Source organism: Aotus nancymaae, unplaced genomic scaffold (assembly GCF_030222135.1).
Source record: "Aotus nancymaae isolate 86718 unplaced genomic scaffold, 86718_ANA_hifiasm-v0.15.2.pri h1tg000076l, whole genome shotgun sequence".
Classification (NCBI taxonomy): domain Eukaryota; kingdom Metazoa; phylum Chordata; class Mammalia; order Primates; family Aotidae; genus Aotus; species Aotus nancymaae.
Genome location: NW_026988491.1, coordinates 13,693,744 through 13,706,848, shown reverse-complemented (window position 1 = coordinate 13,706,848; position 13,105 = coordinate 13,693,744). Strand labels below are relative to the sequence as shown.

General features: G+C 53.6%; 1 protein-coding gene across 4 annotated transcripts in view; it reads right to left on the bottom strand.

Annotated features, from left to right (window-relative positions):
• Positions 1 to 2,694: 2,694 nt before the first annotated feature.
• The window catches only part of TAB1 (TGF-beta activated kinase 1 (MAP3K7) binding protein 1), a 30,568-nt gene continuing 20,157 nt past the window's right edge, over positions 2,695 to 13,105 (bottom strand). For 2 of the 4 annotated variants that reach the window (XM_012458989.3, XM_012458988.2), the window contains 4 exons: positions 11,283 to 11,427; positions 7,768 to 7,990; positions 6,205 to 6,361; positions 2,695 to 4,043 (listed from right to left, as the gene is read on the bottom strand). In XM_012458989.3, the coding sequence (XP_012314412.1) occupies positions 3,836 to 4,043; positions 6,205 to 6,361; positions 7,768 to 7,990; positions 11,283 to 11,427 (733 nt within the window). In that variant the 3' untranslated portion in view covers positions 2,695 to 3,835. Of the gene's footprint in view, positions 4,044 to 6,204; positions 6,362 to 6,381; positions 7,621 to 7,767; positions 7,991 to 10,410; positions 10,535 to 11,282; positions 11,428 to 13,105 lie in introns of those variants that run through there. The other 2 variants (XM_012458991.2, XM_064368058.1) reach the window with 2 other exon arrangements.

The window sequence follows — 13,105 nt, the reverse complement described above, 5'->3', positions numbered from 1 at the left end:
CAGAGATCTGCATCCTTGTTTGGTTTCAAAACTGGGGGCCCAGAAGGCAGACTCATGAAAGATGCTGTTGTCGGAGGAAATTTCAGGAGCTTGGCCCGAAGCCCGTCTGCACTTCGGCTGTGAAGAGGCAAGAACCACGCCTGCTGCCCTAGAGCTGGGCTCTGATGAGGCTGCAGGTAGCGCCAACTCAGCACCTGCTTCCAGCAGGGTCCAGGCCAAGCCCTCATGGCATAAGGGTGGCCACAGGCGTGTGGTGGATGGGTGGACATCTTGGTTAACGCTCCTGTCAACCTGTCCCTGTCTCCCCATCAGTAGGGCAGGGGCAGCTCTCACTTCTACAGCTATGGCCACTCCATGTGTTCAGCAGTCTGAGTGGGCTGTCACCTCATTTTGTACATGAAAAACCGGCCCAAGTAACTGCCCAAGGTCACGCTGTCCCTTCCTCCCTGACTCATGCCATTTCCTCTGTCTGTTCTTCCCTGACTCACGCCTGTGCAAGGGGTTGCTGCGTGTCTGGCAGTGACGCTGGGGCTGGGACCTAGTGGAATAAGAGACAAAGCCCTTGCTCCCATGGAACAGGCGAGAGGCGACACGGACAGAGGCAGAGCTGTGCTAAGACCCTAGGGACAAAAAGGAACTAGCCTCATAAACAGCAGTCAGGTACTTGCCCTTTGATGTCAGAGCAGCCTGGAGTCGCTCCAGACAGGCCCCGCTACCCCAATGGCCACTAGCAGGGGACACTGACATGGGCCTTGTGGGGAGCCTGCTCTGCAGCTCTGCTGCCAGCTCCCAGCTCATGAGAGAATGAGAGGACCAGACCAGGACGGAACAAGCCCTAGTGAAGACGGCTTATGGGGGCTACGGTGCGCCCAGCCCACCTGCCCCGGCCCTGGGACAAGCAGATGTCTGAGGGCCAGGACCTCCGTCGAGCCAGCAACCTAGCTAGGTTTTGGAAGGGACTGATGTCTTCAAGGAACAAGTGGGCAGGGGCAGTGAGTGTTCTCTGGTTCCATCTGGCCCTGCCTCACTGCTTTCCCCACGGAGGCTATGGGAGGCAGACAGGCTGGAGAGGGCCACATCTGACAGACACCAGGTGTCAGATGCCACCTGGGTACATGGACAGTGTCAGCGACCCGCCCAGGGCTGCACAGCTCTGCCTGGCTGTGCTGTTCCCTTTCCTTGCCTTGACTCCTAGCCCTTTAAGTCCTCAAACTGACTCCCGAGCTTCCCCTCTTGCCTTCATTTCCCTCCAGGAGAGAAGCTCAAATGCAGCTAAACGACACAAGGCGACAAGGGACACAAAGGCAACAGCCCAGCACCCCAGCCCCACATGCTTAGGGCAGAGCAGGTGCTGGGAGAGGCCTGGGGCCTAGAGTTGCATGGTGGCCGCTTGTGACCAAGACTGTACCTGAACCTGTCTGTGCCTCAGTTACTCACCACGCTTTTCTCTTTCTGGTGGTAGCGCTGACACCACAGCTCCAGGGGTGTTTAGGAACCATGATGGTCATCAGGACCCCCAGTGGCTTGGCTGGGAAAGCTGAGAAGGACAGATCCTGGAAAGAAGCTCCGAAAGCACAGCCCCTACCCAGCAGAGGGGGAGGGGACATCCGGGACCCTCTGGCCACACCAGACAGAGAGTGGCTTTGTTCCTAGGCAGATGCACTGATTTGGTTTCTGTTGCAGAGGCTCTTCTTAGAGGGATGAGTTCTTAAGTCCCAGAAAGCAGGACGAGGTGCTCTATGGACTGGTATTTATAGAATATCCTTCCCTAAACCCAATAAAGCAAACTAGCTGGCAAGAGGGCAAGGCCTCCGCCCTGGTGACCTGAGCACTGGATGCCCACAGCACCACTCACACCCCAAGACCCTGGACTCCTGCTCAGGAAGAGTGGCGTTGGCACCACAGCCCTGCCACTGCCCAGGGGCTAGAGGGCTTGGCCTATAGCAGGCAAAGCTCTGTCACCCCCTACAGATGTGTATGAACATCTGAGAGTGGGCCCAGGAGGTACCAGGCAGGCCATATTTGCCCTCGGCTGTGGGGGCAGCAGCCTGGAATGCAGCCAGAGGCCTGGGTTCCAATCCCAGCCCTGCCACTTAACAGCCTGATAAGCGGAGTTCTTGAACCTCCAGGGCAGTGAACGGGGGAGGCATCTGCCTCCCAGGGCCACTGGAGTGACAGGAGGCACGAGCAACAGCATATTAATATCACAATGCGTAATGTCACCATTTATTACTTCCTTACTGCATTAAAAAAGTGACCCAGTTTCTAGAGACCCAACAGCATCACCCAGGCATTCTTGGAAGAGAATTTCTTTTGTTCCCAAGCCTTTGTGACTGACTTTAAATCCTCTCACCTGCAGAACAGAGATGGCTTCAAAGTGGGGGGTGGGGGAGTGAGCGAGGGCCCTGGGCTGAGACCTGTTTTTCTTCCATTTCTGCTGTGGCTTCCCACCTCTCCCTGGTTCCACACCAGGCCCTGCTCTGCCGCAGGAAAATGGATTCCTGGGCCACGGAGCCATCAGGCCTTTGACTTTGCAGGACCAAGCGCCCTGGAGGCTCTGCGACAGTGGCCAGTCCCTGGTGGGCCGGTCTGGAGAATGGGCAGCAGGGAGGCTGGGAGCTGGGGAAGGTGTGGGGAATCCAGGGGGCCCTGGATACTGATGAAATGGCTCAGGTCTGAGCTCTGGCTGCCCCACTGATTGTGTGGCTTGGCCAAGGTGCAAGTCTCTTGGCCTGCTTCCTTTTCTGAAACATGAGTGGCACTCCTGGCTGACAGCCCTGGTGGCACCCCCTACCCACTGAAGGCAGAGAACATGTGTGAAATAGTCTAACTCAGGCCCTGGGCCAGGCCGGCCCGACCCTTCCCTATGTCTCCCAGGGTACTGTGTCTCAAAGAACCTCTTGCTTCCTGGAACCACTGTCCACCCTTCTTTCTTTCAAATGAGTCCCCCAGCCTGACTCACAACCCCTGCTTCCTACCCTCAGCCGGGAGAGGGCCCTCATCAGTGGTAAAGATGGTTCATCTCAGCTGCCTCCCAGCCTACGGTTTTCGCAGCGCCAGAAGGAAAACGCAAGGCAGGCACTGGCTCACCCTGGCTCAGGCCTGAGGAGAGCAGCCCCTGCCTCAGCCCGCTGGGGCCGTCCTCACCTCTCCCACACGCCCACCTCTGGCAGCTCCAGGTCTCTTAGACCACTTCTCTCTGTTCCTTTCCACCTGACCTGCCCCTTCTGTGGCCATCCCAGGCCTCGGATGCTTCCCGTGTCCTCCTGAATGTTTACCACAGATGACACAACCAGGGCAGGTCCAGGGATGGGGCCCAGCCAGGGACAGAGGTGGTCACCAGCCGAGGTTCCACTCTGGATGCAGGAGCACAGGGCCGTGAGGCCGGAGAAGCGGGGAACTACTGCCCCGAGGTGAGGAGAGAGGTTGGTGGGAGGAAGGGTGGCCTTGGGAGAGAAGGGTCTGCTGGGCCTGCGACACTCAGGGTCCACAGGGTGCCTCTTCCTGCTCTGCAGGAGGCTGCCGGGGAGGCTGGGGCAGCTTGCAGGCCCACTTCGGCTTTCACACCTGGCCCTCTGCTGAGAAAGGGCGATGGTCCTGGCTGAGGCCCCTTGGAAGGAAGTGGCCTTCAGCTTCCTGTGTGGTGACAAGACGTGAACCACAGGTCCACTCTGCACTCATATTCTCCACTGCCCCGAGAGCCATGGGAGAGAGTCTGGTGCAGGCTGAGGACAGGGTGCCTGCTGGCCGCTGTGGCACAGGCAGATGTTAGGAAAAGGCTGGACCCTGTCCTGCCCCATGCCAGGCACTGCTCGGGCTGCACTCCCCGGCTGCCCTACGGTGCCGTCACCACGCTCTGCTCGCCATGGTCCACACTCCAGAGGCGGTAAAACTCAGCAAAGTCCACATAGGGCTCAACGCGGCCGTCCTCGCCAGGCGGGAGTGAGTGGGCAGGCCGGGAGCGGAAGAGGCCCCCATCGGAGCTGGAGCTGCTGCTCTGCGTGTGCGTGTTGGTGGACTGCAGGGTTAAGGTGGGGCTTTGGCTGCGGGACAACAGGGGAGGGAGTCAGTCAGGAGCCGCCGGGTCAAGGGGGCCTTGGCTTCCAGCCTGGGAACAGAGAGGCCCCTGCGTCTATCAGTCCCTCAGGCCACAGGCCTTTCTAGCAGAGGCGACCATAACAGCTGCTCCAGCAAGATGTTCTTAGGAACAGATAAAAAGTCAAATTTAAAAGCACCAGCTGCATGTGGCTACTTTCATGAACTAAAGAAAATGGGGCCAGGCGTGGAGGCTCACGCCCGTAATCCCAGCACTTTGGGAGGCTGAGGTGGGTGGATCACCTGAGGTCAGGAGTTCGAGACCAGTCTCAGCAACATAGTAAAACCTCATCTCTACTAAAAACACAAAAAAATTTAGCCGGGTGTGGTGGTGTGCACCTGTAGTCCCAGCTACTCGGGAGGCTGAGGCATGAGAATTGCTGGAACCTGGGAGGTGGAGGTTGCAGTGAGCCGAGATCATGCCACTCATTGCACTCCAACCTGGGTGACAAGAGCAAAACTTCATCTCAGAAAAAAAAAAAGAAAGAAAGAAAATGGAACACTGGGTTCAAACGCCTAATAGCCACAAGTGTCTGGTGACGCTGTGCCGGGACAGCACCAACACGAGCCCTCCCCTCATCACAGAAAGTTCCACCGGGTGGTGGTGAGCTATAGACTGTACACTGCCATCTCTCTAAACCCATCCCAATCCATGCCCTACTCAGCAGGGTGGGCAAGGTGTCTTCTAGAAAACCTTCCTTTGAGCCCCTCCCCTTCACTCCCTTCTCATCAGCTGGGTGGGGACAGGCACCCACCTTCTGTCACAGCTGAACTGCCTGTCAGTGCTGCCCAGCACCAGCACAGGACTGGCCCATGTCCGGACCAACTACGGCTCCGATGCTGAAGGGAGTGAGGGACACAGGAGAAGGGCGGGTTATCCTGTCTTGTCTAGGGCCACAGCAGTTACTCTGCCATGTGGACACAGCTGGAGGACTCCTACAGGCAGCCTGGCAAGGGTGCTGGAGAGGCCACCCCTACTGCACTTGGGATGCCCACGGAACTTGCTTGGCCTGGCAGGCATTTCTAGCCCTGTGGTAGTGGTGGCAGCATCCACAACCCAGAGGCAGAGGTAAAGGGAGGCCCCCTGATAAGGCAGAGGCAAACAGGCCACCCACCCACTTCCAGGCCCCTTCTAATTGGCCACATCCTGTGCACTCCATCCTCAGAGTGGGCTGGGTGTGGCATCTCTATTATACAATGCAGGGCTGGAATGTGGAAACCAGATCCGGGTCCCCTGGTGTGGGGGGTGCACATTCCACGGAAGTGAAGGGGGTGGGGTATACTCCAGACCTGTTAGGCAGGTCTGCGGCTGGAGGGGGCCTGTCAGCAACACCCTCAGGCTGCTGCCTCCACCTCGCCACCTGCCCTCAAAACCAGAGAACTTACTTCAAAGCTAAAATCAGGCACATTAGCCAGAAAGCATGGGCTCTGACAAGCCAGTACAGGCCAGACAATGTCCCCAAGCAAGGACAACACAGGAAGCTGCCCCACATCATGCCCAGGTAGAGAATGAAAGAGAACCTTCAAGGCTGGACACAGTGGCTCACGCCTGTAATCCCAGCACTTTGGGAGGCCAAGGTGGGCAGATCACCTGAGGTCGGGAGTTCGAGACCAGCCTGACCAACACGGAGAAGCCCCATCTCTACTAAAAATACAAGAAAAATTAGCCAGGCGTGGTGGTGTGCACCTGTAATCTCAACTACTCAGGAGGCTGAGGCAGGAGAATTGCTTGAACCTGGGAAGCAGACGTTGTGGTGAGCCAAGATCTTGCCACTGTACTCCTGCCTGGGCAACAAAAGTGAAACTGTCTCAAAAAAAAAAAAAAAGAACCTTTCGCTGTGAGCAGACGGGGCTCACAAGAAAACCCAAAAAGCAGGCTGGCACCATCAGCTACCTGACCCGAAACCCCAGCTGGCCCAGCAAGGGCTGCCTCTTCCTCCTGCCTCAGTTCCTAGGGAGACCTCCCTTACCAGGCACGGAGCTGGGGAATTTGAGACCTCAGGGCATCTCATCCACAAGACTTGGCCCCATGGTCATTTCTGTCCCAGTGCCACAGGACACACACAGGGGTGACAGGGCTGGGGGTGGCTAAGTTGGGGAGGGACTTACTTGGTGAGGGTGGGGGTGGCTTCATCCAGGGTGGAAGCGCTGTGAGCCCCGTTGACCATCTGGCCCTGGGAGGGCATGACAAGGGAGAGGGTCACGCTGGTCTTGCTGGTGCTCTGGGCACTGGAGTATGGCACAGACACAGGGTACACTCGTCCCCCTGCAGTTTTGGGAGGAAGAGAGTGGGGGCCTCAGGCAGCGGCTGAGGAGGAACCCAGGGTAGCAGGGGCAGAGCTGCTCCATGGCCTGATGGGGTGTGCCTGAGGACTGAGTGTGGGCAGCAGCCATGCCTGGCTCCCCAAGCCCAGCGCGGCGCCCTGCCCCTTGGGACAGCTTAGGGGGAGTTTCCTTTGGCAGAAACTCTTCCAGGCCGGGCTGGGAACTCATAGCAGTAAAGCCTGCTCATGCTTGAGGTGCCTCAAGGAAAGGGTTACTGCCTGACTTTCCACAGATACTTTAATCCAGAGAATAAGTTTGCTCCCAGTTGAGGCTGACCCAATAAAAATATGGTTGCAATAACAACAGGCCAAAGGAACTCCAATAACCCTGGTGTCCATGGGAGAACAAATCTGTCTGTGGATGCCTGAGCTTTACCTAAGGTTTGCTTGTTTAAAACAAAGAAAAAAAAAGCAGCCCTCGGGAACCGAAGGTCTTAGCACTGAGCAGCACTGGGGGAGCCCAGCAGAAAGCAGCCACCTCTTTTTCTCAGAACTTGGTTGAAGAATTACAAAGGCAGGGGCCAGGCGCAGTGGCTCATGCCTGTAATCCCAGCACTTCAGGAGGCCGAGGCAGGCAGATCATGAGGTCAGGAGTTTGAGACCAGCCTGACCAACATGGTGAAACCCCATCCTTACTAAAAATACAAAAATTAGCTGGGCATGGTGGTGTGCACCTGTAATCCCAGCTACTCGGGAGGCTGAGGCAGGAGAATCACTTGAACCCGGGAGGCAGAGGTTGCAGTGAGCAGCAATCGTGCCATTGCACACCAGCCTGGGCAACAAGAGCAAGACTCCATCTCAGAAAAAAAAAAAAGAATTACAAAGGCAAAAAGCAAAATGTCCTTCTTCCTGCCCTGCTCCAGTGCAGCCCTGGGACAGACAGGCTTTGGGGCCTGACCATCTGTCCACATGCCTAATCTCTTCGAGGTCCCTTCATTCTTAGCCTCAGTTTCCCCCTCTGGAAAACAGGGGTACCACCTGTTTTTAGGGTTGCCAATGAGGACTGAAGGAAATAATGCAGGTCGTGCTCCTGGCACACCGGAGGCGCTCAACCAATGGTGGCCATCATCTCTACTATGCGGCTTCACAGCTCTGTGAATTGCTGGCTGGTGCGCTCAGGTTCTGGGAGGTTGCCGGGACAGGTGGTATTATCCTCATTTTACAGACAAAAAAGCAAAAATCAACACGCAGCACAGAGAGGCTGAAAGTCAAGAGAACCTGGGTTAGAGCCACTGAGAGCCAGGCCTCCTAACTCCATCTCTGTTTCAATCAGCCTTGGCTGTTCTGCACCCACCTCTGGTCCCCAGATGGTATCCCCAAGCACTGCCTGTCTGCACAGCACACGTACCTGGGGCCGGGCTCGTTGTGGGCTGGCTCATTTCGCCCAGTGGGTAGCCAAAGTTCCTCACCAGCAGGGTCATGTCCTCATGCCGGGGGCAGAACCTGGCACGCTCCCCACCGCTGGCGAAGGTGTCACTGTGGATGCGCTTCACCCGGTCCACCACCGCCTGGGCTACTGCATCGAGCGAGGTCTGCTTGGCGAACTCAGTGTCAATCATTGCGGCAATCTCCTGGGGCGGGGGCAGGGGGAATAAGAACCTGGTAAGGAACTGGGGGTGGCCTGGGGGGCGCAGGCCATAATCTCAGAGCCCCAGATCAGGAGATTTAGTGGTCAATAGCCCAACAGGTGAAGGAAGTGCCTGCCAGCCAAGCTTGCAATCTGAGCCTTTCAAGGTATTCAGGATAATCCTTCTGGAACTTTCTCATTAGGAAGCGTGTGCCCTTGTGATCTCCGTGATTGCTGGGTACACACCTCTAGGAGCGGGAGAACATCCACCCCACTGGGTGACTGTGAGGATTAACTAACAATGGCGAGAGAGCGCTCTGGCAGCCACTAAAAAGCCCAGTACAAAGTGTCATTATTATGAAACACTCTTTCCTGGAACAAACTTGCTGTAGGTGATGTTATATGTGCTAGGATTTTGTCAGGAACGGGATACAAAATGAAAACAGGGTCCCTGACCTCAGAGAAGTCCCTGTCCAGTATACAGACGTTCCTCAATTTAGGATGGGGCTATGTCCTGAGAAACCCATTGTAAGTTGAAAATATTGTAAGCTGAAAAAGCATTGAATGTACCTAACCTACTGACATCATCACTTGGCCTAGCCTACCTTAAATGTGCTCATAACACTTCTATTAGCCTACAGCTGGGCACAATCATCTAGCACAAAGCCTATTTTATTTATATATATAAGAAAATATCAAATCTCATGTGATTTTTTATTTTTTTGAGACGGAGTCTCACTCTGTTGCCCAGGCTGGAGCACAGTGGCGCGATCTCGGCTCACCACAACTTCCGCCTCCTAGGTTGGAGCAATTCTCCTGCCTCAGCCTCCCCAGTAGCTGGGATTACAGGCATGGGTCACTATGCACCAGGTAACTTTTTTTTTTTTTGTATTTTTAGTAGAGACGGGGTTTCACCATGTTGGCCAGGCTGGTCTTAAACTCTTGACCTCAAGTGATCTGCCCGCCTCGGTCTCTCAGAGTGCTGGGATTACAGGCGTGAGCCACCATGCCTGGCCACATCTCATGTAATTTATTGAGTACTGTATTGACAGTGAAAATCAGAATGGTTGTGGGGTACTCGGAGCACTGAATGTGTATTACTTTTGTACCATCGTAAACTTTCTCTTGGGCGCGGGTAGGAGGGTAGGGGCAGGTAATAGGAAATGACCTGGAACCAGTCCTGGCAGGCTTGGTTTCATCACTAAGCAGCAATGTCACCTCCGGCAAGACCCTGAACTCCCAAAATAGGCCCAAAATTCACTACTCTATGTGGAAGTAAGCCCCTGTCCCTCTATGTTATAAAGCTACTGGAAGGAATGGTAAGCTATAACAGGTGAAGAAATCAGAACACAGGCTGGCGTGGTGGCTCCTGCCTGTAATCCCTAGAACTTTGGGAGGCTGAGGTGGGTGGATCACCTGAGGTCATGAGTTTGAGATCAGCCTGGCCAACATGGTGAAACCCCATCTCTACTAAAAATACAAAAATTAGCCAGGCATGGTGGTGGTACATGCCTGTAGTCCTGGCTACTAGGTAGGCTGAGGCAGGAGAATCACTTGAATCCAGGAGGCGGAGGTTTCAGTGAGCTGAGATTGCGCCACTGCACTCCAGACTGGGAAACAGAAGAAGACCCTGTCTCAAAAAAAAAAAAAAATGAAATCAGAACACAGGAAACGGGATAGTTAGACACCTGAGTAGTAGTAGATCTGCTATTCAATCCAGCATCTACCCAAAAAGAAAATAAGTCATTATGTGAAGAAGATACTTGTGCACAACATATGTTTATAGCAGCACAATTCACAATTGCAAAGATGTGGAAGCAGCGTAAGTGTACACTGACTAACGAACAGATAAAGAAAATGTATCTGTGAACTATAGAATACTACTCAGCCATTCAAAGGAAAGAAAGAATGTCTTTTGCAGCAACTTGGATAGAGATGGAGGCCATTATTCTAAGTGAAGTAACACAGGAGTGGAAAACCACAAATTGTATGTTCTCACTTGCAAGTGGAAGCTAAATTATGAGTACGCACAGGCATACAGAGTGATATAATGGAGCAGGAAAGTGGTAGGGGTGCTAGGGATTAGTTACAACACTACTTGGAAAACTGGCGCGCTAAAATCTGAGAATTCACCACTACATAATTCATCGCTATAATGAGAAAACACTGGTACCTCAAAAGCTACTGAAATAAAAATTTACAAGTTTTAAAGAAGACTTTTTCCTCATGATTTTTAATTAAAAAGGACAAAGCAGGCTGGGCATGGTGGCTCATGCCTGTAATCCTAGCATTTTGGGAGGCCAAGGCAGGAGGATTGCTTGAGACCAGGAGTTTGAGATTAACCTGGGCAATACAGTGAGACCCCTTCTCTACCAAACAAAACAAAACAAGCAAGCAAAATTAGCCAGGTGTGGTGACACACACCTATATTTCCAGCTACTCAGGAGGCTAAGGCTGGAGGATCACTTGAAGCCAGAAGGTCGAGGGTGAAGTGAGCCGTGATCACGCCACTGCACTCCAATATGGGTGACACAGTGAGACCCTGTCTCTTTAAAAAATAAAAATAAAAAGACAAAGCAGAAAATGTTATCTTCCTACAAGAATCACAGACAGGAGGAGGAACACAAACTGAATTTATCTTAGCCAGTCAGCAATCCAAGATCAGGGAAAGGCAGCTTTCCTTTGAGATCATCCCTAACGTGACTGTCTTAAAGTCACGTTTTGGTGACTCCAAGGTATAGGAAAAATAAGCAGCCCCCTACCCCTTCCGGCTGTGGGCCTATGTTTGCCATGCCTGACCTCACTGCAATCCCACAAAGGTAGATGTTACCATTGCCACTATAGAAATGAGAAGCGAACTGTAAATTATCTGCCACTCAGGGAGGGCAGTGAAGCCCCCAGACCCTTGGCAGGAAGTCATGGGGTGCAGGAGGGACTCTTCAGCCACAGCTCTGTGGAGCAGGCCTTATCTCTTTCTTGGCTCTCCTCCTGCCCTGGCCCCTTCCTGGCTGTCCCAGAGCAATGCCGTGCCCACAGCAATTCACATCCATCTCCCCCTCTTCCCTTTAGGCCTTGCTCAGGCCCTGGGGACTGATACTGCTTCAAGCCCCAAATGAGTCAAGTTTTTTGGTAGGATGGGTGTTTTTAGAGCTCTGGGATTCTCCTTCCCCCAGCTTTGAACTGAGGGATGTCTGGTGATGGCATCTGAGAATCACAGCTCTAGAAGGCAGGGTGAGCATGCTGCTGCATGGGCCAGCCACACTCTCCAGCCGTGGGCTTGGCTGGGCCCAACTCACCTGGTTGGCCTGCCCAGGCCCATGAGCTGCCTCCAGGGCCTTGTACAGCCCCTCTGACATCAGCACCAGGAAGCCAGTCACCCCATCCAGTGGCTGTGCCCCATGAATTTCTGGCTCTGCGATGATTGGTTTGGACTTGGCAGCACTATGGAGAGAGAGTGGAGGGAAGAGCTTTGCTTGGAACAGCCCCTAGGTGGATGCGGTTCTGTTGAGGGGAGGAATCTATACCCAGAATGTAAAATAAAACACATAACCCAACAAGGGGAAAAGAAAGAGAGAAATAGAAGGTCAGAAAAACAGACCCATCTTCTTACGGCAGCTGCTAAAATAAAACTTGGAGGACCAGAAAAACTGGCAGGCAGCTGAGGTCAGGATGGCAAAGGTTGAATGCCTGATTCTGGCCCGTTCCATACATCCTGTCTACAGGGCGTGGTGGTGGCAGGGCGGGGGGTGGGACAGCATGAGGGCTAGGTTATCCCTGGGAGCCCACTCCTCTAAGAGGGCAGGGTTATCCTTGGGGCCCACTCCTCTAAGAGGACAGGGTTATTCTTGGGAGCCCACTCCTCTAAGAGGACGGGGTTATCGCTCAGAGCCCACCCCTCTTGCTATCACTTGAGCCCCTCCAAAACAGGTGACTGCAACCCCAAATACTCTCCATGTGCACAGGGATCCTTTAGTGACTGGGTCAGAGTCATTACACATCAGCACATGTGTGTGCACATGGAGGTAAGTACCCGAGGAGGTGCTGGCAACACCACCCAGAAGAGCGGAGTCTAAGAACTTCCTGAGGGTCCATCAGCCAGGGCTGGGTCCTGGCAGCTGTTATTACACAGAATGATGTCAGTCTAATTGCAGGTGTGCAGAATAAAGGGATGGGCACCTTTAATGACAGCAGTGAGGGGCGTGTAAATGTATCTCCAAACTCATCAAGTTATATGCATGAAATATGCAGTTTGTGTAGGTCAATTACACCTTAAGGTTTAAAAAAAAAAAAAAAAAAGAAAAGAGGGAAGGACATTTGGCAGGAGATGCCAGAACCCAGGTGTTCTGAAAAGGATGCTGGCTACTCGGCCCCATCACACACACACACACACACACACACACACACACACACTCACACCCACACCCCATGTGTGTATATGTACACGTGCACAGAGATTTGGGAGCAGGATACACAAGAAACTAGCAGCCTCTGGGGAGGAAGCGAGTCCTAGAGCTTGGGGTAGGAAGACTTCCTTTCCCTGTATAGACCCCAGCACTGTCTCAAGTGTTTCAAGAATGGATGTACTTTCCAATAAAGGAAACAGAACCCCACAAATTAGGGACAAACATTCCAAACTCAATTGCCTAGATGGCGTGAGGGCCTGGAGTTTTAACATGCACTTTCTAGGCTGTGAGGCCTGGCTTCTGCTGATAGGAACTCTGGCTTTGGGAACAGCCCTGGCCATGACAGTAAATGCCGTGATTGGCATCACACGAGTGGACGTGCCTATCTCCCCAGCCAACAAGTGACATAGGTTAGCCGGTGGTTAAAGACACATATTCCAAATTCAGGCTGCCTGAGTTCAAGCCCCATGACTAGGGTGGGCTGCCTGATGTTTTCATGCCTCAGTTTCTTCTTACGAAAATGCCTGTGGGGTGATGGTAGTGCCCACCTCAGGGGACCTGAGTAGGGAGTGCATAAAAGCAGACATGTCCCGAGCTCTGCACGGGCTTGGTACAACAAAGCCTCCTCCTCGTGACATCCCATTTTGCTGCTATGAGCACTGGGGTGACGGCCAGAGGAGGTGTCCTCAGAGGGAAACACACAATTCATCTCACAC